This window comes from Magallana gigas, chromosome 9 (assembly GCF_963853765.1).
Source record: "Magallana gigas chromosome 9, xbMagGiga1.1, whole genome shotgun sequence".
Lineage (NCBI taxonomy): Eukaryota > Metazoa > Mollusca > Bivalvia > Ostreida > Ostreidae > Magallana > Magallana gigas.
The window spans coordinates 24,753,186-24,776,771 of record NC_088861.1 but is presented as its reverse complement, the minus strand read 5'-3'; the positions used below and the strand labels follow the sequence as shown (position 1 = coordinate 24,776,771).

The following is a 23,586-nucleotide window of genomic DNA, read 5'->3' as shown; positions in this document are numbered from 1 at the left end:
AGACCATATAGTTATTATTTATATTTACATCATTTTCTTGCGTGGAAAATTTTCGAGAAATCCTCCATTCACCCCTCTCTTCTGCTATATTTTGGAACTTTTCTTTCTTCAATTTTCATATATGTATATACGTGTATCTGGCGTGTTGTTTTTAATCCAAGATTTTAATGTTTGGAATATCACTGTCTTGATTTTATAAAATGCTTTACTAAGGGTCAGCAAACTGCATATAAATGTATTGCAAAACACCTTAAATATTGATCTGCTCTTGTCTAAACTGACCCCATGATTATGGTTATTTAACAGTCTTTTCGCCATTAACTTTAATAAATAATATTTGTTCATTTTTTTACAACAGGTATACATGTATACACACTATGTACAGGTTTTTTTTAAATTAACACATGGATACAATTTATTTTATCTAATTTATTCACCAACAATTTAGGAATATTCTGTTTAAGTTGATGAAGTGCATTTGTAAGTCAAATAACAGTGATGATACATGAAATATTTTTTCTGATATTTGTCGATTAACTTGTGTCATGTACAAACGCACTTTGATTGTTGGCATTGTGTTAAGGTGTTTAAAAAACTAAAGCGTGTCTGATTGAATCAGACGAGTATTGATATTTATAAATGAATGATTTCTTTGCTTAAGTATATATGCTTAATAATATATAAAATATATGCTTGAAATAAGTCCAAATAAAAACAACAAAAATCAACGCTTGGACACTTTTTCACTGCTTTAAAAGTATAAACCCCATGCAAAACATAGTATACACCCTATCGTGATTTTAATGGCGACACTGCTCATTGACTAGACATATCACAAACCTGTATGTACAAGTCCCTGACATAATGCAAAAACCTTTTAAGAAGTTGCGATGTATTAAAACATTGCAAATACTTAGCATAGCATTAAAAATAATAAGCATAGTGAATTCCAAAAAACTACACCTTATCAAACAGATACACATTGAAGTTTTATTTTTACAAATTGTAATCATCGATATTTTTAACTTTCATAAAATTTCAATACGTGATTCAGCCCGAGACCAGTACATAGATGTTCGTGGATTGAAACGACTTTTCCAGTCGGAGAACACTGTTTAGACACTTTTAATGCAGAAAGAATTGGATATATTTAAATTTCTGTTTTAAATGTTATCGATAGCTAAAAAACGAGAATTTAAACTATCCACACATTTGAACTAGTGACCCATATTAGAACGAAACAAGTTTTCCTTGTCGGCCATATTGGAAGTATGTTTTTGACGTACAGTTTTTACAATTAAGTTTGACATAAATCAAGATAAGATCAAGTGCACAGATTGGAGATACAAGGCTTTGGAGGTCACGGGAGCCTCACTTGAGGCAAGCTTATCCACGAAGTAGGTTGTACGTAGTGATATATAACTGGTTTTCAAAAGGTCATTTTATAGAACGCACGTTCTCATTTTTACGTTATTTTTTCTGTTTTGTGTTGTTGGTGTTTTTAGCATATTCTTGACCATTCTCATCGTTTTTTTAAGATTCGGGAGTTGAAATTCATCCATTATAGTAACGTCATTGATCAATAAACATTCGACAATGGTAACTTTAAACAGGATTTTAATGATATAAATTTCCGTTTAATGTAAAATGTAGTTATGTTATTGATACATTGCTTAAATTACGCCAGTTATTTGACTTTATCAAGTTTATATTTTTTTGAAATTTGCGAATAAAGTGTTTATTTTGTTTAACTGACATTTGATTTACACTTTTTAGTTGAAAGAGCTGATAAAATATGGACTTTGCTTTGTTACACTTGCTTTTCCTCATGAACGCATTTGACATGACAACAGAAAATTCTGTAAGTACAATGCTTTAAAACTTAGTATATTGGTGTTGTTTATAAGAAAGGTTGTAATTGCTGGTTAATCTAGTATTCAAAACCGTTTTTTTTTAGATTGGTGTACAGTTTAAATGCAATGATTACATACAAGATAAAGATGTGTTTGTTCTAATCAATTGATAAGCTAGGCAATGCTGTGGTTTGATTGTGTTGTTATAAGTGGGTCCCTTGATAAGCATTTTTCGTTAACGTAATGTTTTTCTCTAGAATGTATTGGTATCATTGTACAAAATTGAGTGTTCTATAATTAACTGAATTTAGACTTTATATTTTCAAATACAAAATTTATTTTGACATAATATTTGACACACTTACAAAGTGAATTAGCAATTGACCACTTGGAGACTCTGCGTTTAATCTGTACCCAAGAACTCTTAATCTCTTGAAACAACATTGCATAATTATACGCCTTTTATGATCTGGTCATCAAAGACTCATTGAGTTTATTCATTTACCTAATACCTGTGATTTTTTACTCAATTTATTTGATGTTATTAATTGTCATTTTTACTCAATGATTAGATTCTTACATATACTGAATCATATTTATCAATCTTCAGTTCGGAGGCCTGACGCATTACCGGCCACTTCTGTCTGTGTCCCTTTTAATGTTTGGTTTATTGACCATCTTAACAATTTGATAATAAATGCGTTATCCATCCTCACTTGGTTCTATTTCTCTGGAATTGCATTCCTTCGGGAATACGGCATACCTATATACAATCTTCGTTTTTTGCCTCACGGCCCACAGCGCGCCTCAACCTTAGTAGTGGTTTCTCAACTAGTAGCCTTTACGTCAGCATTCCTTCACCCCCATCGTACTGCACACGACGGATGCAGTTACAGACGAGTTCCTTAGTACCGTAACAAATAACCGCGGTCACATCAGTATGAAATAAAGCCCCCCAAATTCATGTATTTAACTGACAAAAAATATACATTTTAAAGGGAAAGAATAGATTTTGAAGGGAATGAATACAGTATGAAAAAAATATTAATACAAAATTAGACTTACATGTATCTTGACATGCATTCGTATTAGATGGTCATTGACTTATTTTCTCTTTTCAATGTTAAAATTATATCTGTTTCACATGAGAAAACTACGAAAAATATGAGTCAGTTGGATTTTCTATACACATCTTTCAGAACACATAAGCCCCCTATTTCGCTCAATATACTTTGTCTTTAAAAAATGCCATTAATATACATTCCTTCCAAACATTTCAAAGCGAATTTGTTTATTTGTTTAAAAAAAAAATGTAAAAAGTCTTTATCTGTAAGAGCTAACCCTTTGATAAAGTAAGTGGGTTTTTTAAATTGTGAACAGTGAACAGTACAATGTTTATTACAGAGGCCAGTTTTTCTTCACGTAAGAGAATTATTTTATTCGGCGGCCGGTACATAATTGGAAAAAAATACATATGGGGCGGCCGAAAGTTAAGAGGATAAACAAGAGCAATGAATATTTATGTGCAGACACTTGATGCAAAATTTTATCAATGATCAGAGTTTTGGACTTTTGGCCCTCTTCAACCCCTAAATACGTAACATATGATATAGGTATTGTTTTGTATAGACAAACAACTGTACAATAAACCTTTTTGCTTCTATAATTGATAACAAATAATTTTTCAGTGAAGATGTTTTATAGAAAGACTTTAGTGCCCTCTTGGCCCCAAATTTGAGGGGTCAGTCCTTTTTTCTCGATATCAATAAAATGCCTTGTAAATATAAACACATTTTGTTCAACAAGTGTTCATAAATTATTGACCGTTCAAAAAAAAATCTGAACAACTGTGTTTTAGAGGCCTACCCTTCAATTCCTTAGTGGTGCCACCAATAAATTTTTACGTAGCAAATTGTTGAAAATATTATTATAAGTATTTTTTGTTCTACAATTCATTTTTTAAAATATCTCTCCTTTTCTAGATATTAATGATCAAAGTTTTGGACTTCTTGCCCCTTGAAATCTCTAATTCCTTAACATCTGACTTAGATATAGTACTGTATAGATAAAAAGCTGTACAGTGAACATTTTTGCTTCTATAATTGATAATATATTGTGCAGTAAAAAGTTATTATAATTTTTTTTAGAGCCCTCTTGGCCCCTATTGGAGGGGCCAGCTCCTTTTGCCTGATATCAAATTAAAGCCCGTTTAAATTGGAACAACTTTTGCATTGCATGTTTAAACAAAATGTCTTTACCTTGAAAGATATTACAGAAAAAATGCAAAAATTTCGTGAGCACAATTGGTGCTAATTTTCAGGTTCAGGCGAGCTTCGATGCCTTTTCCATTTTTCTCATTTGGAAGGATGGGAGACATCTACAAACACTCATCTACAATCACTAAAAATTTCAAGCTTCGATCTTTATTAGTTTTGATGGAGATGCGTGGAAAAAATGACCCATAAAATTTTACAAAATCGTCAATATTAAAAACAGGAAGTAACAACGTCATCATTTAATAGATTTATAATCTGTAGCAACCATGAAGCTCTATAAGTCCTGAAAATTTGGTGATAATCGGTGGAATAGTTTTTGAGAAATACAGTACAGCTCACGAGTATCCCGACAAAAACACCGACCACCGTGTTTGAAAGTCCACGCTGAGCGTGGAAGTGTCGGTACCTTTGATCTATTGTTCTCTGTTACGGCCACAGTACGAGAAAAAACACGGTGCGACACGGTGCAACGCGATGCAACACGGACAGTAACACGGTGTAACACGCGGTATTTACCTGTGAAAAAAGGAGGATTTAGGAATGAAACTTATAAAGAATAAAATATTTATTGATGTACGTAAGAGAATCAAAGAAAGACAAAGAAATAGAAATAAATAAAATTTTTATGCACGCAATTTTCAGACGTATGTCATTGACACGGTTGATTTTAGTTAATATCAAAAATCGATATCGCCCACATAAAGGTTTGATCAATTAAAACACTAACACTTTCTTTTCCTTTTTAAAATTCAAATAAACGGTTCTATAAGTTTTTGTTTCAGTCCGTTTTTAAACGTAGTAGTAATCGTAGTTACTGTAGTTTGGCAGTTTCAATAGTGCATAGAACCATAACTGTGATCTTTTCTCACTTATACTCTATTCAACGATAACAAATCTAACGGGTTGTTGAAAACAAATGCAGTTTCTGTAAGTAATATAATTATACAGCTTTATATCTAATATATTTTCAAATTTTCTTTCTTTTATACACATGTGTGATGTACTTGTCCATGTAGTACCGCACGGTACATATTCATAGCGCTAAGAATCCGTGGATCGGTTCTTGAAAATTTTTTATTTTATCTTTATAGCAATTTGAGTTTAGAAATTATTTGTGTTCCAAGAAACTACTCAGTATTGCAATAATTACTGTTTGATTGTTTAATGATCGTCATATATAAGAGAGAGAGAGAGAGAGAGAGAGAGAGAGAGAGAGAGAGAGAGAGAGAGAGAATACCAGTATGAGTTTAATTTAAGTACATTTTACTTGTAATTCAGTGTAATAAGTTAGATTTATAGTTTCCATTATATTGAACCCTTTTCCCTAAAATTTCGATAGAATATATGCAGTCAGGGTCCACGTGCTATCCATGTCAATCAAATCAGCCCGCGAGATAGACCACGTGCTCCTTCCATGATATGGGAAAAATGTCGTTCTATTGTTTTTTTAAGTCCGCAAAATAGAAAAATGTTTAACAATGACGTATTCAGTGTTTGAAATGTTAAGTTTCTTCATTCTTACACTGCATGCATGAGGGTTGGAATATTACGTTGTAAAATATCTCTCTCTCTCTCTCTCTCTCTCTCTCTCTGTACTTTTGTGCAACTTTTTTTGAATTATAAGAGTTCTATTCGTATGAATTTAATTCATTTATTTTAGATCCTTGGTTTTAATAACGATTTCAACACAATGACTAAAAGTTTGTAAAGTTCACGATGTAATAAGATTTTTCGTTAAAATTTCGACGCTATTTCACATCAATAAAGTTGTGTTTATTATAAATGCTTGTAAAAAGTTACCGGTATTATCTCATTCATCTTTTTAATCAATCAGGTTTTTTTGTACATACATGTATGTGTACCCGGTAAATAATTTCTTATCGCAAGTTAATACTTTGTGAAATTCCCGCATTTATAGAGTTGCTGAATTGTTCCCCGGATCCACGCGCCGATAGTCTTACGTGTAGTTGTTTGTGTACATATCTACAAACAATTTTTTTGTTTGTTAGAGATTAGGAAAAATCATTGAACTAACAAAGTAGAAGTAAGATATATTCAGACCATACACACGACGGGTTGTGATGAGTTACCAAACAGATGTTCGCGGAAAGGTGTGAATAACGGCATCTCGAGTACACCTGTTCAGACGTCCAAATATACACACAGTTAGTTGTAAATTCCAATGACACCTAACAAGACAGACAATAACACCTGTTGTGTATAGAACCCAAGATGAAAGACAATGCTGTGTATCTGATCAGCTTCCGTACATCGCACGAGTGATTTTTTCATGTGAAATCACGAGGCCATTACGAGCTATACGGAAATAAAGTTGAAAATTATTTTATGAAATGCGGGTATATGTTTGATACATGTACAATGCTTGAATATAATTTAAAAAGAGTTTGTACATGTATTTATCTATATTCTATAATATAAAGGTGATTTTTTGTTTATTTATTGCTACATAAATAGCTGCAGTCCAAATTATTCGAGTCACCGGTAATATGGGGTTGTTATTCACTACAGCACATCAACAGCACATGTTTTTAGAAAAACATGATCTGAAATGTTTTCATTTCTCATTTTTAATTGGTTAAAAGTAAGGCTGTAAATAAATTAAGTGTTTACAGATAACAGAAATAAGATGATTAAGCTCCCGACATTTTAATAGGATCGTCAGTTACAACATCACGTGTGTTTAGAAAAAAAACAAGATGAATTAAATTGATTTGAATTCTGATTATATATTAATTGATTATTAAATATTTTTGGTGAATTTATTTCAATTTATTTAAGAACAAATGAATTAAAAGGTATCCATTTACGTCGAGTTTTCAGATCACAAAAAATTAACTTCACGTTGACAGCCTCGACAATTTTCTGGGTCCGTGCAACTTAAGTCGACATTCTTTTTCTTTTAATATGAAAAGGATATATATGTTTCAACCGTTGTTAAGCCATAATTTCTTTATTTCTAAACATACGCTATTTCTATCAACGTCTCAGGTAACGATATCCACGGAGTAACACAGTGGCCACGGAGTTACACAGGCGGCCACGGTGCGACACGGTGCTTTTTCTTGAATTTTCCAATACACATACACGGTGTCACACCGTGTGCACGGTGCGACACAGACCGTTTTCCACCGTGTTTTTTACACGGTGGGTGTCGGGATACTCGTGAGCTGTACTGTAACGCTGTAAAAAAGTCAGAAAAAAGGATAAAAACATAAGAATAAAGATAAAGAAACCGTAGAATAACAAAAAAAACCTTGAGCAAAGCTTGTTGCAGAGCAAAGAGTGGGTCTTCCGCTTATGTTCAAAGTAAAGCTATATGTACCTGTAAGAAGCTGAGTTCTTAAAGGATTAACACGAGTAACTTAGAAAAAATTGAATAATTTTTTGTACGAGTTAACAAAATCCGAATAATTTTGACTACGAATTAACAAACATCTTTTCGATTTCTAGAACGACTTACTTATGTAATTAAAATCCGAATGTGTTTGAGAAGGATTTAATAATTATTGAAATATTTTCGGGACGAGTTGATTTAACTGTGAATATAATACTATTTTCTTTACCAAGAATGCGAAATCAAAATTTCAGGAAAAATCAGTTCTTAAACTCCCATATCTCTGTAGTTCATTGTCCGATTTTAAAACAAATTTCAGCGTTAGATTAAGCTTAAAAATTGCTTTGTTTGCCTATCAAGTTTTTGCTCAGAAAAGAGTTATTATAAAAAGACTTAGTAGCCCTTTTAGCCCCTAATTTGAGATGTCAGCCCCTTTTTCGTGATATCAAATAAACGATATTCATCTACAATACCTGTAAATTTTAAGCTTCTATCTTGATTAGCTTCGGAGGAGAAGCGTGGACAAAATGACCCATGAAAATTAACATAATTGTCAATATCAAAAACCGGAAGTGACGTAATAAGCTAAAGTTTAATAACCTCGAGTATAATTTACAATACCAAACAAGTTCTGAAAATTTCGTGGAAATCGGTTGCAAAGTTAATGAGATATAAGCCACCAAAAATGTCAGCGGAAGAATAATAATAATGAAAAAGAATCCGAAAAAAACCCCAGAGGGTCTTCCGCTGAAGACGGAAGAAAGAATAAAGAAAAAGACACAATAGAATAACAAGAGGGTCTTCCGTCGGAAATGGAAGACCCGTTTCCCGCCTACATTTTAGATTCAATTATATCGGAACTTCTGTCATATTCAAAAACAAATTTATCTACTAAAAAGTATGATCAAATCCTAATTGATTTATATCAAAATAAAAATTGTAATCAAATCATTTATTTTTTAAACAAAAGTTTTGCTTACGGGGGGGGGGGGGGGGGGGAGGGGGGGGTCTAGAACAGTGTCATTGAATTGGGTCTCTTTGAGTGAGGGAAATATTATTTAGCGGCCGATATATGCATAGAAATTTAATAAATACGCATGTACGTTAGATATCAAAGTAAATTTCAATTAAATTCATATCTGTTTATTATTTTTCAAAAATTTACAAAGCAAAATTCTATTTTTAGAATTTATTTCGGTCTGTAGACATATGTTCCCCCCGTGACACAACAAATCCTTTGGTATAGATATGCTAAATAACAATATATAAAACCCCTTTAAAGGAATTTTTGTTTCACGGGGGGGGGGGATGTTTAAAAAAACATTTCCGTTTTCCGTTATTTTCTATTATGAAATGAGATATTTGAACCAACAATACAAGGTTATCTCTCTTTGTTTGACCAAATCATTTATTCGTAATGAAAATATACATAAATGTTTACATTATTATATAAAAATAACTTTAATTAGACAATTTTCAAAAAAATGACTTTTATTTAGTTAGGCTTAACAATGCTATCGTTCGCAGTCCTTTGTCTATTTGGAGGTTACATGCTGAATTAAATATCAAGCGTGTAATGTTTACTGCAATTGTTATCAATTTTAGTGTTAATATATGAGACAGTTTATTCAAACCGGAAAACGTTCTGGAAAATAATTTTAACAATAAGGGATTTGGAACGTTCAAAATTGAAAACAGTGTTATAGTTGTAACTCTTAAATTTTTTCATCTGATTTAATTTTTTTTTATGTTTATAGTTAAAAAAGAGGGTACAATTTTAAAAACAAGGTTCGTCGAGTCAGTGAGCAACTTGCAAGGGTTTCAAAGGCCTGGATTGTGCTTAATAAAAACACAACAATTAAAAATATTGATTCATAGGGATAATAATTATGATCAAATATGTACATGTTTATACAAGGAATTTCTGTTATTAAATTTTTGAATTCTATCTCAAAGAAACTAAATAAATTTTTCTAGAATTATGTTTCAATTTGTATGTAAGTTTATCTACTTTTTTTTTTTATACATTTAGGTGCCAGAGTTATCTTAATTTTTTTTTATTGTCACAATATCTTTCATTTTAAACCAGCATTTTTCAGGAATGTTCAAGAACCATGATATAACGTAGAGCTAAAACAACCGTAATGTTGTGTTTGAAATACTAAATTTGAAAACAAGGTTGTCACCCCCCCCCCCCCCCGCAACCCCCCCCCCCAAAAAAAAAAGACCAAAAACTTAACTAAAAAAACCCCCAACCTATTCAAATATTCAAATGCATTTCTTTTAAAAATGTAACATCAATATGCATTCAATATACATACATTTCTTTTAAAATCAAACCCAAATAGCAAAAGAAACTTAGAAAAAATAAGTTTTGCTTTAAGGATGACGTTTACTCGAATGAAAAAAAAATCCACTGATGATAATGAAAAGCCATCTATTGTATGTTATAGACCTTTGATTGTAGTGTTATTTTTCTCTGTAAAAAAGTGGGTCAATGACCTACTTTTTGAGTTGTTGGCCATTGAATATTTTTGAAAAATCAAGAAAAATCCCATAAAATGTTACACTTCGATTGAAATTTTCTTACTTATACAAACAATACAATTATTCAAACACTTAAAAAAAATTAAATACAGTTTATGAACGTTATTGGCACTAAATAGGTACAAAACATTAAGATTTAACCAACAATCTTTAAAAAATATTCAAGTCCGAATTTCCTCTATCAGTTTTCAAATCCCTACGCATTTTTTATCCAATTTTACAAAAATTGGAATGATGATACTACAAAAACATTGATAGAATTGAACCACTTATTATATGGACCTTAATCTGTTGGCATGAAATTTATATGAGGTCAATGATCAAAAGTTTTATAGATATGGTGTCTTTCATCGTTTTTAAGCATTTTTCAATATTTTTGCAATTCGTGCCATACAATAATTTAATGAATGGGTGAGGTAAAACCATCAGAAAATATGCAAAATTATATAGACTAAAATATAAACCTTACATTTCAATATTTCAGTACTGCCAAAAATGTTTTAGCGGAATACAAAATCTGCAAAATTTAGTCAGAATGTCCTCTGTTTGGCTAAAAGTCTGTTTTTGTTTGAGCCTAATTCCATAGTAAAGTAAAAATATCGAATTTATTGGCAATAATTATTCATTTCGTAAATACTTTTTTCGTTTAGAACAAAATTTACTCATTTCATTAAACTTTACCACAATCCGAATTTGAGAACTCAAACCGTAAGTAAAAAACATCCTTAAATGAGAAACAGTTATATAGAAGAACTTTCGGCACGTGAATGTTCTAAAGCGTTTAAAATTCAAGAAATTATCGGATACAGTATCTTGACATTTTTTCTCATATAAAGGGGAGGGGCTATCTATACGACTATATTAAAATGATAGACTCGATTTTGGGGGCTTTAATACCGTTAAATCGGAAGGGTACTGTCGTTTGTTATATATTTTTTAACATCATTGGTACTTGAAGATTACTAATTTGTTTTTATTTTTTCTCAATCAACCTTCACTTATTTATAATGAACGAAAATTCCTCAATTTTTTTTACAATCTTGCGCATGCGCATCATTCACGCTAAATCACGGAATTCTTCAATTTTCCGCTGTATACATTACGGGTATATGGGAGGCATTTTAATTGTGGTGAAGACATGTCCCGAGACACAGTTAGATTATTCTAACTGAGCAGAGTGTAGTGAAATTAATAGCATTATTGTAGGCTTAAAGCTTGGTTATGTAAATGTCAACAATACGGTGTGTCGATGTATCTATTTCAAATGTCCGATTTTTATATGTAATGTTAACCCGTGTACGCACGGGTTAAAGTCTAGTACATAAATAAAAGGCCAATCTATGAGACTAAAAGATCCGTTTATATCAATGTTTTGTTTTTAACCCGCCATTGAAATGATGAATAAGAGGCTGTATTTCAATGAAATTGCTGTTCACGTTAGTTCTGTTTACTGAAAAAAGAACATCATTTCTTTGCAACCAGATTGTGAATCTTACTTCATTCATGTATAACCGGTTAATCGACCTGCATACATGTATCCAGAGCTCGATGGGATAGACAAAGCATGCTTGTTTCTAATTTTTTAAGAAATATATTGATAAAAATCGGTTCTAAGAGGCATTGTCACATTTTTTTTTCAAGTGTTACTTTTTAATTTGTTATATTCAGTCATAATTTTCTTTTACAATTTTATGCTATGGAATGCGATTTTAATATTATGCTATGAAAGGACTATGTGCGGTTTTATGCATTTTTTGCCCCCAAAATTAAAGATTAATAAAGCGCTTTAAAAATAAGGCTGAAGATAGTTAGAATCATTAATATAGTTATTTTAAAAAATAAGTGTGCAAAAGGTTATCACCACAGTGACGTCATAATGTAGAAATGACGTCATGAAGATTGCCTAATTTTAGTAAATTGATTTTTTGAAGCAAAATATGGTTTTTTTCCGATTGTTTTTCGACTGGGAAACATTGAGCGCAGGCTTGCTTAAGTACCATTTTTTTGTTTAATGTGTATAATTATCTGAAGAAAGACATATGTTAAAAACTTACTTGAGCAGACCTTACTTGAGCAGACCTGCGCTCTATACTTCCGAATGCAAAATATAAAGCAAAAAGGAAAATATTTTCATCCGTTTGCAAATTTGCAGGAATAAGTTCATAAACTTGACGTCATAGATAAATAGCCAATGCGCAATGGCGGTTAAAATCAAGATAAAAGTGATAGGCATCGTTTGTACACTGATTTATGAAGATTTGATTTTTATACGACACTATTTAAAAATCTGCTAAAATTGGGGGCAGATATGAGACCATACCGCCCAGAGTCCTTTGTTTTGTTTTGAACATATTTTATTGATTAAACAAAAGGATCAGAAACAAGTTCTAACAACTTTCAAGTTTCTCTCCTTAAATATAACAACAGTTGTCATGCATATGAATATAAAACAAAAGAAAATATAATATAGATATATACAGAGAAATATTTTCTAAATCTCAAGATATTATTAAAATCTCAAGGATTCGCCTAAAAACTTTTGTACAGGAGCACAAATGCTTTTATTGATATGTAAAGGTAGGTTGTTGTTGCCATATAAAAGTAAATCAGTATCAATATTGACTAAATCTAACATAAACAATTTATCAAACATGTTGTTTCTCGCTCTAGAGTATTTTTTTACAAGAAAAAAATGATACACATCTTCTGTTTGACCACATAAACACAACGGATTATGACCAAATCATTTATTCGTAATGAAAATATACATAAATGTTTACATTAATATATAAAAATAACTTTAATTAGACAATTTTCAAAAAAAAGGACTTTTATTTAGTTAGGCTTAACAATGCTATCGTTCGCAGTCCTTTGTCTATTTGGAGGTTACATGCTGAATTAAATATCAAGCGTGTAATGTTTACTGCAATTGTTATCAATTTTAGTGTTAATATATGAGACAGTTTATTCAAACCGGAAAACGTTCTGGAAAATAATTTTAACAATAAGGGATTTGGAACGTTCAAAATTGAAAACAGTGTTATAGTTGTAACTCTTAAATTTTTTCATCTGATTTAATTTTTTTTTATGTTTATAGTTAAAAAAGAGGGTACAATTTTAAAAACAAGGTTCGTCGAGTCAGTGAGCAACTTGCAAGGGTTTCAAAGGCCTGGATTGTGCTTAATAAAAACACAACAATTAAAAATATTGATTCATAGGGATAATAATTATGATCAAATATGTACATGTTTATACAAGGAATTTCTGTTATTAAATTTTTGAATTCTATCTCAAAGAAACTAAATAAATTTTTCTAGAATTATGTTTCAATTTGTATGTAAGTTTATCTACTTTTTTTTTTTATACATTTAGGTGCCAGAGTTATCTTAATTTTTTTTTATTGTCACAATATCTTTCATTTTAAACCAGCATTTTTCAGGAATGTTCAAGAACCATGATATAACGTAGAGCTAAAACAACCGTAATGTTGTGTTTGAAATACTAAATTTGAAAACAAGGTTGTCACCCCCCCCCCCCCGCAACCCCCCCCCCCCAAAAAAAAAAAGACCAAAAACTTAATCAAAAAAACCCCCCAACCTATTCAAATATTCAAATGCATTTCTTTTAAAAATGTAACATCAATATGCATTCAATATACATACATTTTTTTAAAATCAAACCCAAATAGCAAAAGAAACTTAGAAAAAATAAGTTTTGCTTTAAGGATGACGTTTACTCGAATGAAAAAAAAATCCACTGATGATAATGAAAAGCCATCTATTGTATGTTATAGACCTTTGATTGTAGTGTTATTTTTCTCTGTAAAAAAGTGGGTCAATGACCTACTTTTTGAGTTGTTGGCCATTGAATATTTTTGAAAAATCAAGAAAAATCCCATAAAATGTTACACTTCGATTGAAATTTTCTTACTTATACAAACAATACAATTATTCAAACACTTAAAAAAAATTAAATACAGTTTATGAACGTTATTGGCACTAAATAGGTACAAAACATTAAGATTTAACCAACAATCTTTAAAAAATATTCAAGTCCGAATTTCCTCTATCAGTTTTCAAATCCCTACGCATTTTTTATCCAATTTTACAAAAATTGGAATGATGATACTACAAAAACATTGATAGAATTGAACCACTTATTATATGGACCTTAATCTGTTGGCATTAAATTTATATGAGGTCAATGATCAAAAGTTTTATAGATATGGTGTCTTTCATCGTTTTTAAGCATTTTTCAATATTTTTGCAATTCGTGCCATACAATAATTTAATGAATGGGTGAGGTAAAACCATCAGAAAATATGCAAAATTATATAGACTAAAATATAAACCTTACATTTCAATATTTCAGTACTGCCAAAAATGTTTTAGCGGAATACAAAATCTGCAAAATTTAGTCAGAATGTCCTCTGTTTGGCTAAAAGTCTGTTTTTGTTTGAGCCTAATTCCATAGTAAAGTAAAAATATCGAATTTATTGGCAATAATTATTCATTTCGTAAATACTTTTTTCGTTTAGAACAAAATTTACTCATTTCATTAAACTTTACCACAATCCGAATTTGAGAACTCAAACCGTAAGTAAAAAACATCCTTAAATGAGAAACAGTTATATAGAAGAACTTTCGGCACGTGAATGTTCTAAAGCGTTTAAAATTCAAGAAATTATCGGATACAGTATCTTGACATTTTTTCTCATATAAAGGGGAGGGGCTATCTATACGACTATATTAAAATAATAGACTCGATTTTGGGGGCTTTAATACCGTTAAATCGGAAGGGTACTGTCGTTTGTTATATATTTTTTAACATCATTGGTACTTGAAGATTACTAATTTGTTTTTATTTTTTCTCAATCAACCTTCACTTATTTATAATGAACGAAAATTCCTCAATTTTTTTTACAATCTTGCGCATGCGCATCATTCACGCTAAATCACGGAATTCTTCAATTTTCCGCTGTATACATTACGGGTATATGGGAGGCATTTTAATTGTGGTGAAGACATGTCCCGAGACACAGTTAGATTATTCTAACTGAGCAGAGTGTAGTGAAATTAATAGCATTATTGTAGGCTTAAAGCTTGGTTATGTAAATGTCAACAATACGGTGTGTCGATGTATCTATTTCAAATGTCCGATTTTTATATGTAATGTTAACCCGTGTACGCACGGGTTAAAGTCTAGTACATAAATAAAAGGCCAATCTATGAGACTAAAAGATCCGTTTATAACAATGTTTTGTTTTTAACCCGCCATTGAAATGATGAATAAGAGGCTGTATTTCAATGAAATTGCTGTTCACGTTAGTTCTGTTTACTGAAAAAAGAACATCATTTCTTTGCAACCAGATTGTGAATCTTACTTCATTCATGTATAACCGGTTAATCGACCTGCATACATGTATCCAGAGCTCGATGGGATAGACAAAGCATGCTTGTTTCTAATTTTTTAAGAAATATATTGATAAAAATCGGTTCTAAGAGGCATTGTCACATTTTTTTTTCAAGTGTTACTTTTTAATTTGTTATATTCAGTCATAATTTTCTTTTACAATTTTATGCTATGGAATGCGATTTTAATATTATGCTATGAAAGGACTATGTGCGGTTTTATGCATTTTTTGCCCCCAAAATTAAAGATTAATAAAGCGCTTTAAAAATAAGGCTGAAGATAGTTAGAATCATTAATATAGTTATTTTAAAAAATAAGTGTGCAAAAGGTTATCACCATAGTGACGTCATAATGTAGAAATGACGTCATGAAGATTGCCTAATTTTAGTAAATTGATTTTTTGAAGCAAAATATGGTTTTTTTCCGATTGTTTTTCGACTGGGAAACATTGAGCGCAGGCTTGCTTAAGTACCATTTTTTTGTTTAATGTGTATAATTATCTGAAGAAAGACATATGTTAAAAACTTACTTGAGCAGACCTTACTTGAGCAGACCTGCGCTCTATACTTCCGAATGCAAAATATAAAGCAAAAAGGAAAATATTTTCATCCGTTTGCAAATTTGCAGGAATAAGTTCATAAACTTGACGTCATAGATAAATAGCCAATGCGCAATGGCGGTTAAAATCAAGATAAAAGTGATAGGCATCGTTTGTACACTGATTTATGAAGATTTGATTTTTATACGACACTATTTAAAAATCTGCTAAAATTGGGGGCAGATATGAGACCATACCGCCCAGAGTCCTTTGTTTTGTTTTGAACATATTTTATTGATTAAACAAAAGGATCAGAAACAAGTTCTAACAACTTTCAAGTTTCTCTCCTTAAATATAACAACAGTTGTCATGCATATGAATATAAAACAAAAGAAAATATAATATAGATATATACAGAGAAATATTTTCTAAATCTCAAGATATTATTAAAATCTCAAGGATTCGCCTAAAAACTTTTGTACAGGAGCACAAATGCTTTTATTGATATGTAAAGGTAGGTTGTTGTTGCCATATAAAAGTAAATCAGTATCAATATTGACTAAATCTAACATAAACAATTTATCAAACATGTTGTTTCTCGCTCTAGAGTATTTTTTTACAAGAAAAAAAAAATGATACACATCTTCTGTTTGACCACATAAACACAACGGATTATTTATAAAATTACATTACGTTTCGTAACTTTAGGCATATGTTTGCAAAACAAATTGATTGAGGTGGCTGTTGTGGCTTCTATATTTAGTAAATTCCATTGATTGACGGCATTGGGTACAAATGATTTTTTAAGTAAATCTAACCTGCACTTAGGAACATGAAACTGATCCGTGTTTCGTGTGTTGTATCGCGATATATTTTTCCCGCTTGTTAGGAATAATATCAAATAATCAGACAGACTCCTCATGTTAAATTTGAACATAGTTATCATCTTAGCGATGTATCGTCTGGTTTGTAAAATTTCCCACCCTGTTTCTAAATAAAGCGCTTCCATTGATACAACAATTGGCAACCCAGAGACACAAATTTGTGTGCAATGCTATGATATTTGTATGCTATGAGAAATTGAAATGAAAAGCTCAATTATATGGTATGCTGTTGTATGCTATGATATACGATTCTAACAATACCGCCTCTGCATACAGAAGAGTTAAAAAAAATCGAATAAAAATATAAAAAACAACTTTATCACTTATCTACAATGTAAATAATCTGTGTTATATTTAGCTCACCTGAGCTGAAAGTTCGTGAGCTTTTCTGATCACATTTTGTCTGTCGTCCGTAAACTTTTCACATTTTCAACATCTTCTCAAGAACTACTGAGCCAATTTCAAACACATTTGGCACAAGTCATCCTTAGGCAAAGGGGATTCAAAGTTGTGAAAATTAAGGGCCACACCCTTTTTCATGGGGAGATAATTAGAAATTAATAAAAAAAAAATGAGAAATTTTCAAAAATCTTCTTCTGAAGAACCATTCGGCCAGGAAAGCTGAAATTTGTGTGGAAGCATCCTCAGGTAGTGTAGATTTAAAGTTGTGAAAATCAAGACCCCCGAGGTTAGGGTAGGGCCACAATGGGGGGTCGACGTTTTACCTAGTAATATATTGAGTAAATCTGTAAAAATCTTCTCAGAAACTTATCAGCCAGGAAAGCTGAAACTTGTGTGGAAGCATCCTCAGGTAGTGTAGATTTAAAGTTGTGAAAATCATGACCCCCGGGGGTAGAGTGGGACCACAATGATGGGTCGACGTTTTACATAGGAATATATTGAGTAAATCTGTAAAAATTTTCTTCTCAGAAACTAATCAGCCAAGAAAGCTGAAACTTGTTTGGAAGCATCCTCAGGTGGTGTAGATTCAACGTTGTAAAAAAATAACACTCACGGTTGAAGGGTTGGGCCACAATGGGGGGGGGTCAAAGTTTTACATAGGAATATGTAAAGTAAATCTTGTAAAAATCTTCTTCTCAGAAACTAATCAGCCAGATGATTCTTTATAATTGTTAAGAATTTGGCCCAGGACAATTCTTCGCCCTCACAAGAAGGTTCAGATTTTGATGTAGGTTTATATCATGTATAAACAATTTTTAATGATCTTTTTGAGAACTGCAATACTCAACATGTGATATGACTTTAAAATCATCCTGTTAGAAAAGGGACTAATGATTATAAACATAAGAATATCCAGGAGGGGGGGGGTGGATTTTTTATACAGGATCTACATGTATTATTGTACATTGTCCGGGTAGTTTGTATTTTGACTCTATTTAGCTGATTTTATCATACCTTTTGTTTCTCAGGTGAGCGATGTGGCCCATGGGCCTCTTGTTTAATATCGTGACCATGTCCTGTATGTAGCTTTTTAAAGAATAATATGAATTGCATACTGAAGACCTAAATTCCTAAATATGTGTATAGTTTACCTAGCTTTTATATTTCTTTTAAAATAGATTTTATTTTACCGATTTCGTGTGAATGGCGTTGAGAGATGTCCAATGAACGCTTCTGAGTTTGAAACATCAGCGAAAAGAAGAAACTGTACTGGAAACGACCGATATCTATGTGCTCCAGATAGAAACCTTTCAAGTCTGATTGAATTCTGCACGGACACAAGTAGATCCCTGTTCGGAAAAGGCATCTATTTTTTAGTTTTGAAATCATATTTAGAATTTTTGTTTTATGATAAACAATTTATCTAAAAAGATCAATAAATAAAATGAATAAGAGGATAGCATATAGTTTGCAAGATGTTTAATGTAAATTATTTTTCAAAAAGGCAAGCAATATTTATTTCCTAAAATCAAGTTTAAAAATTTTTAAATTGCAAAAACTATATGTTGCTTTTATTGCGTGTGTATTTAGAAACGCATACTTTTGACCTCTTTCTGTTAAATGAAAGACAAATGAGAAATTGAAAACAGTTAAAATTGCATTGGTGACCATTTTCTATATCAATGGTCATAATCGACATGTATAATTATAATCTTTTGACAGGCAATTGTTTAAGACTAGAGGGTACAGGTAACCTGAATCATTATAACTGTGTAGAAAGATTTGTCAGTGGCTGTCCAACGGAACCGTATACCGATGATGAGATCTATAAATGTACGTTTTCTTCGTTTTTAAAATGTTTTAAAAAATACATTTTTTTAGAATATAATTATAACTAGAGCAACGAGTGGGTCTTCCGTAAATGTTTAGAGTAATGCTAAATGTTCCTGTAAGAAGCAGAGTTCTTAAACCAATAACAATGGTTACTTGAACAAAAAAAAATTAAAAAATCGAATAATTCTTGGTACGACTTAACAAAATCCGAATGATTCTGAGTACGAATTAACAAAAACCTTTACGATTTCAAGAACGACTTAGCAAAAAAAATCCGAACGTGTCAAAGTAAGACTTAACAAATATCGAACTATTATTTGTTAGAGTTAATTTCACTTCTTACATTACGCTATTTTTCAAACCTAGAACGTGGAATCATAATTTCCGAAAAAATCGATTTTTAATCCCAAATATCTCTGCAATGCATCGTCCGATTTTAAAACAGATTTCAGATTTGAATTCATCATGGCAAATTCTCTCATACTGTAATATTGTATTATTTTGTTGAAAAAAATGAAAATGAAAGCCGTTTTAAAATCGGACGATGCATTGCAGAGATATCGGGGTTTAAAAATTGATTTTTCCGGAAATTTTGATTCTGCGTCCTTGGTTTAAAAAATAGCGTAATGTTCAAAGTAATATTAACTCGTACCAAAAATAATTGTAAAGTCGTACTTGGACACATTCGTATTTTTTTGTTAAGTCGTTCTTGAAATCAGAAAGGTTTTTGTTAAGTCGTACTTAAAATCATTCGGATTTTGTTAAGTCGTACCAGGAATAATTCGATTTTTCATCTTTTTATTTTAGTTACTCTTGTTATTGGTTTAAGAGCTCTGCTTCTTACAGGAACTTCCAGCTTTACTTCCGACATTAACGGAAGACCCACTCGTTGCTTTGCAACGAGCTTTGCTCTAGTTATTATACTTTTTCTTTTTTTTTTCTGACTCCTTCTCGGCTTTATAACTCAAAAAGTTTCCAACTGATTTTGATGAAATTTTCAGAGACAATGTGAAAATATTTTCCCTCAAAGATGTTAAAGTTTTCTTGACAACGTCACTTCCGTTTTTACGTTACGTCATTTTTAAAATTTTCAAAAAGTCATTTTGTCCGCGGCGTTTCTCAAAAACGCTTTAAGATAGAGACTTGAAAATTTCAATGGTTATGATTTGGTCGATTTACCTCTGTAATAAGGCTCGAAATGAAAATCTGTCACTTCCGGTCGAAACCGGAAGTGAAACAAATTTTTCGAAAAAATGAATTTTCTGATCAAATCAAAAACGAATATGTGTTTTGTAGAGCTTATTAAGCTGAATCTAACACTGAAAGCCGTTTTAAAATCGGACGATGCATTACAGAGATATCGGGGTTTAAAAATTGATTTTTCCGGAAATTTTGATTCCGCGTCCTTGGTTTAAAAAATAGCATAATGTTCATAGTAAAGTTAACTCGTACCAAAAATAATTGTTAAGTCGTACTTAAACACATTCGTTAAGTCGTTCTTAAAATTAAAAAAGGTTTTTGTTAATTCGTACTTAAAATCATTCAGATTTTGTTAAGTCGTACCAGTAATAATTCGATTTTTTTCATCTTTTTATTTTAGTTACTCTTGTTATTGGTTCAAGAGCTCTGCTTCTTACAGGAGCTTCCAGCTTTACTTCCGGTAGTAACGGAAGACCCACTCGTTGCTTTGCAACGAGCTTTGCTCTAGTTATTATTATTCTTTTTATTTTTTTTTCTGACTCCTTTTTGGCTTTATAACTCAAAAAGTTTACAACCGATTTTGATGAAATTTTCAGAGGTTGTGTGCAACTATAATACCTCAAAGTTTGTGAAGTTTCTTTGAAAACATCACTTCCGTTTTTACGTTACGTCATTTTTAAAATTTTCAAAAAGTCATTTTGTCCGCGGCGTTTCTCAAAAATGCTTTAAGATAGAGGCTTGAAATTTTAAATGCTTATGATTTAATCGATTTACCTCTGTAATAAGGCTGGAAATGAAAATCTGTCACTTCCGGTCGATTATAATAAGAAGAGATTGTTTCTATAAGCGTTGATAAGGGGTTCGGGCTCGTGTTAGGGGTTTATATCCCCCTTGATTTTGATCACATGATCTTTACTGCATCCAAAGTTGTCAATGCTCATTCAAACTATTGATGCTTTAATCATATTTTTTTCAACAGCCCCATCTAGTTTGACTGTATTCTAATTTTTCAGTAGCTTGTCCGACCGTATATGTGCAATTTACACTCCCTGTCCACCCATCTTCTTTTTAGATTATGAAGAGTGTAAATGTAAGGCTTTTAATTTGAAAAAAAACTCATCATTTTATTTACAGTTTAAGGAGGAATTAACGTTCATTTTTTGCTACTATTTGACAACCTGGATATAATTTGAAATTTTAAAACATAATTGCTCATCTATAGGCCAGCCACCTTCATATCCCAACATATGATACGGCTATTCAGTTAACCATAAGAGGAGTTCTTGGATCTAAGTCTTTTTAGGAGTGTTTATCCTTAACTTTGTGCTACTATTTGACTCCCTGAATTTTTATTTTTAGAACCTTATTGCGCATCTACAGCACAGCCCCGGACTTTTTTTGCAAAAGAAAAAAAAACGTTATTTTCGTTGCCCACCGACCCCCGTGATATAAAAAATTCTGAAACCTGATCACACATATAAAAAACACAACAAACATATTCTGGTGGATCATTAATGTTGACGTTTTTTGAATCCAAGCTTTGTGTAAAAAAAACCAAAACCCCGTAATTTTGAAGCCCTGACAAAATTGAATTTTCGAAACATTATTGCCCATTTATAGGAAACCCAAAAACGTATTTCAAGAACTGATTTGTCTACTGTTGAAAATTTAAGATGAGTTCAAGAAATCAAGATTTTTGTGACAAAAAGTCATTTTTTACCAATTAATTGACCAATATGACTACCATAAAGTTTTAGCTCACCTGAGCTGAAAGCTCAAGTGAGCTATTCTGATCACATTTTGTCGATCGTCCGTCAGTCTGTCCGTCCGTCTGTCTGTAAACTTTTCACATCTTCTCCAGAACCACTGGGCGAATTTCAACCAAACTTGACACAAAGCATCCTTAGGCTAAGGTGACTCAAAGTTGTGATAAATTAAGGACCACGCCTTTTTACAAGGGGGGGGGGGTAATTAAGAATTATTTAAAATTTTCGAGGAATTTTCAAACATCTTCTTTTCACGAACCATTAAGCCAGGAAAGCTGAAACTTTTGTGGAAGCATCTTGAGGTACATTCAAAGTTGTAAATATCATGACCCTCAGGGGTCGGGTTAGGCCAAATTGTGGGGTCGACTTTTTACATATGTAAAATATAGAGTAAATCTTCTAAAATCTTCTTCTCAAAAACCATTTAGCAAGGACAGTTGAAACTTATGTGGAAGCATCCTTAGCTGGCGTAAATTCAAGGTTGTGAAAATCATGACCCTCGGGGGTAGGGTGGGGCCACAATGGGGGGGGGATCAAATTTTTTCCATATACTTTTCTATAGAGCAAATCTTAAAAAATCCTCTTCCCAAGAACCATTTGCCCAGGAAAGCTGAAAATTATATGGAAGCATCCTCAGGTAGTGCAGATTCAAGGTTGTGAAAATCATGACTACCGAGAATAGGGTGAAGCCACAATGGGGGTTGAATTTTAACATAGGAATATATAGAGTAGATCTTTAAGATTCTTCTCAGTAACCATTAAGCCAGGAAAGCTGAAAGCTGAATGGAAGCATCCTCAGGTAGTGAAGATTCAAAGTTGTAAAAATCATGACCGTCGGGGGTTCGGTGGGGCCACAAGGGGGCGGGGTCGACTTTTTACATAGGAATTCATAGAGTAAATCTTTAAAAATCTCCTTCTCAAGAACCATTTAGGCAGGAAAGCTTAAACTTGTTTAAGATACTTCAAGTTTATTCAAATAATGATTCCCTGGGGGAGGGGGGGGGGGCAAATTTTTACTTAGGAATATATAGAAAAATTACATTAAATCTTAAAAAAACAACAACATTTGCCTAGAAAAGTTGTAACTTTAATGGAAGCAACTTCAGATAGAGTAGATTCATTTGTTAAAATCACAATCTTTCGGATTAGTGTGGGGCCACATTAGGGATTCAGTTGTACAAATGAAAACATTTTAATTATTCACAAAAACTGAAATGTTATTATATATGATTTTACTTATATGCAAGCATTTTTATAATTATACTGTTGATTCTTTAAAGTTGTTTACATTTTGGCCTTGGACGATAATTGGGCCTCACAAGAGGTTCAGAGTTTGATATAAGTTTATATCCTGTATATAATCAATTGTTAAGGGTCTTTTTTGAGCACTGCATTGCTGAATGTGATTTGACTATAAAATCATCCTGTTAGAAAAGGGACTTGATTATAAACATAGAATATCCAGTGGGAAACAGATTTTTTTGTATAGGATCTACATGTTATATACCACATTGTCCAGA

At 31.8% G+C, this 23,586-nt stretch overlaps 1 protein-coding gene across 1 annotated transcript in view; it reads left to right on the top strand.

The window, feature by feature from the left end:
• The first annotated feature begins 1,036 nt into the window (after positions 1-1,036).
• LOC136271865 (uncharacterized) overlaps positions 1,037-23,586 on the top strand; it is a 126,134-nt gene continuing 103,584 nt past the window's right edge. Inside the window, exons 1-4 of the mRNA XM_066072428.1 lie at positions 1,037-1,397; positions 1,777-1,861; positions 18,446-18,629; positions 18,990-19,100. Coding sequence (XP_065928500.1) covers positions 1,796-1,861; positions 18,446-18,629; positions 18,990-19,100 — 361 coding nt within the window. The 5' untranslated portion in view covers positions 1,037-1,397; positions 1,777-1,795. The remainder of the gene's footprint in view (positions 1,398-1,776; positions 1,862-18,445; positions 18,630-18,989; positions 19,101-23,586) is intronic.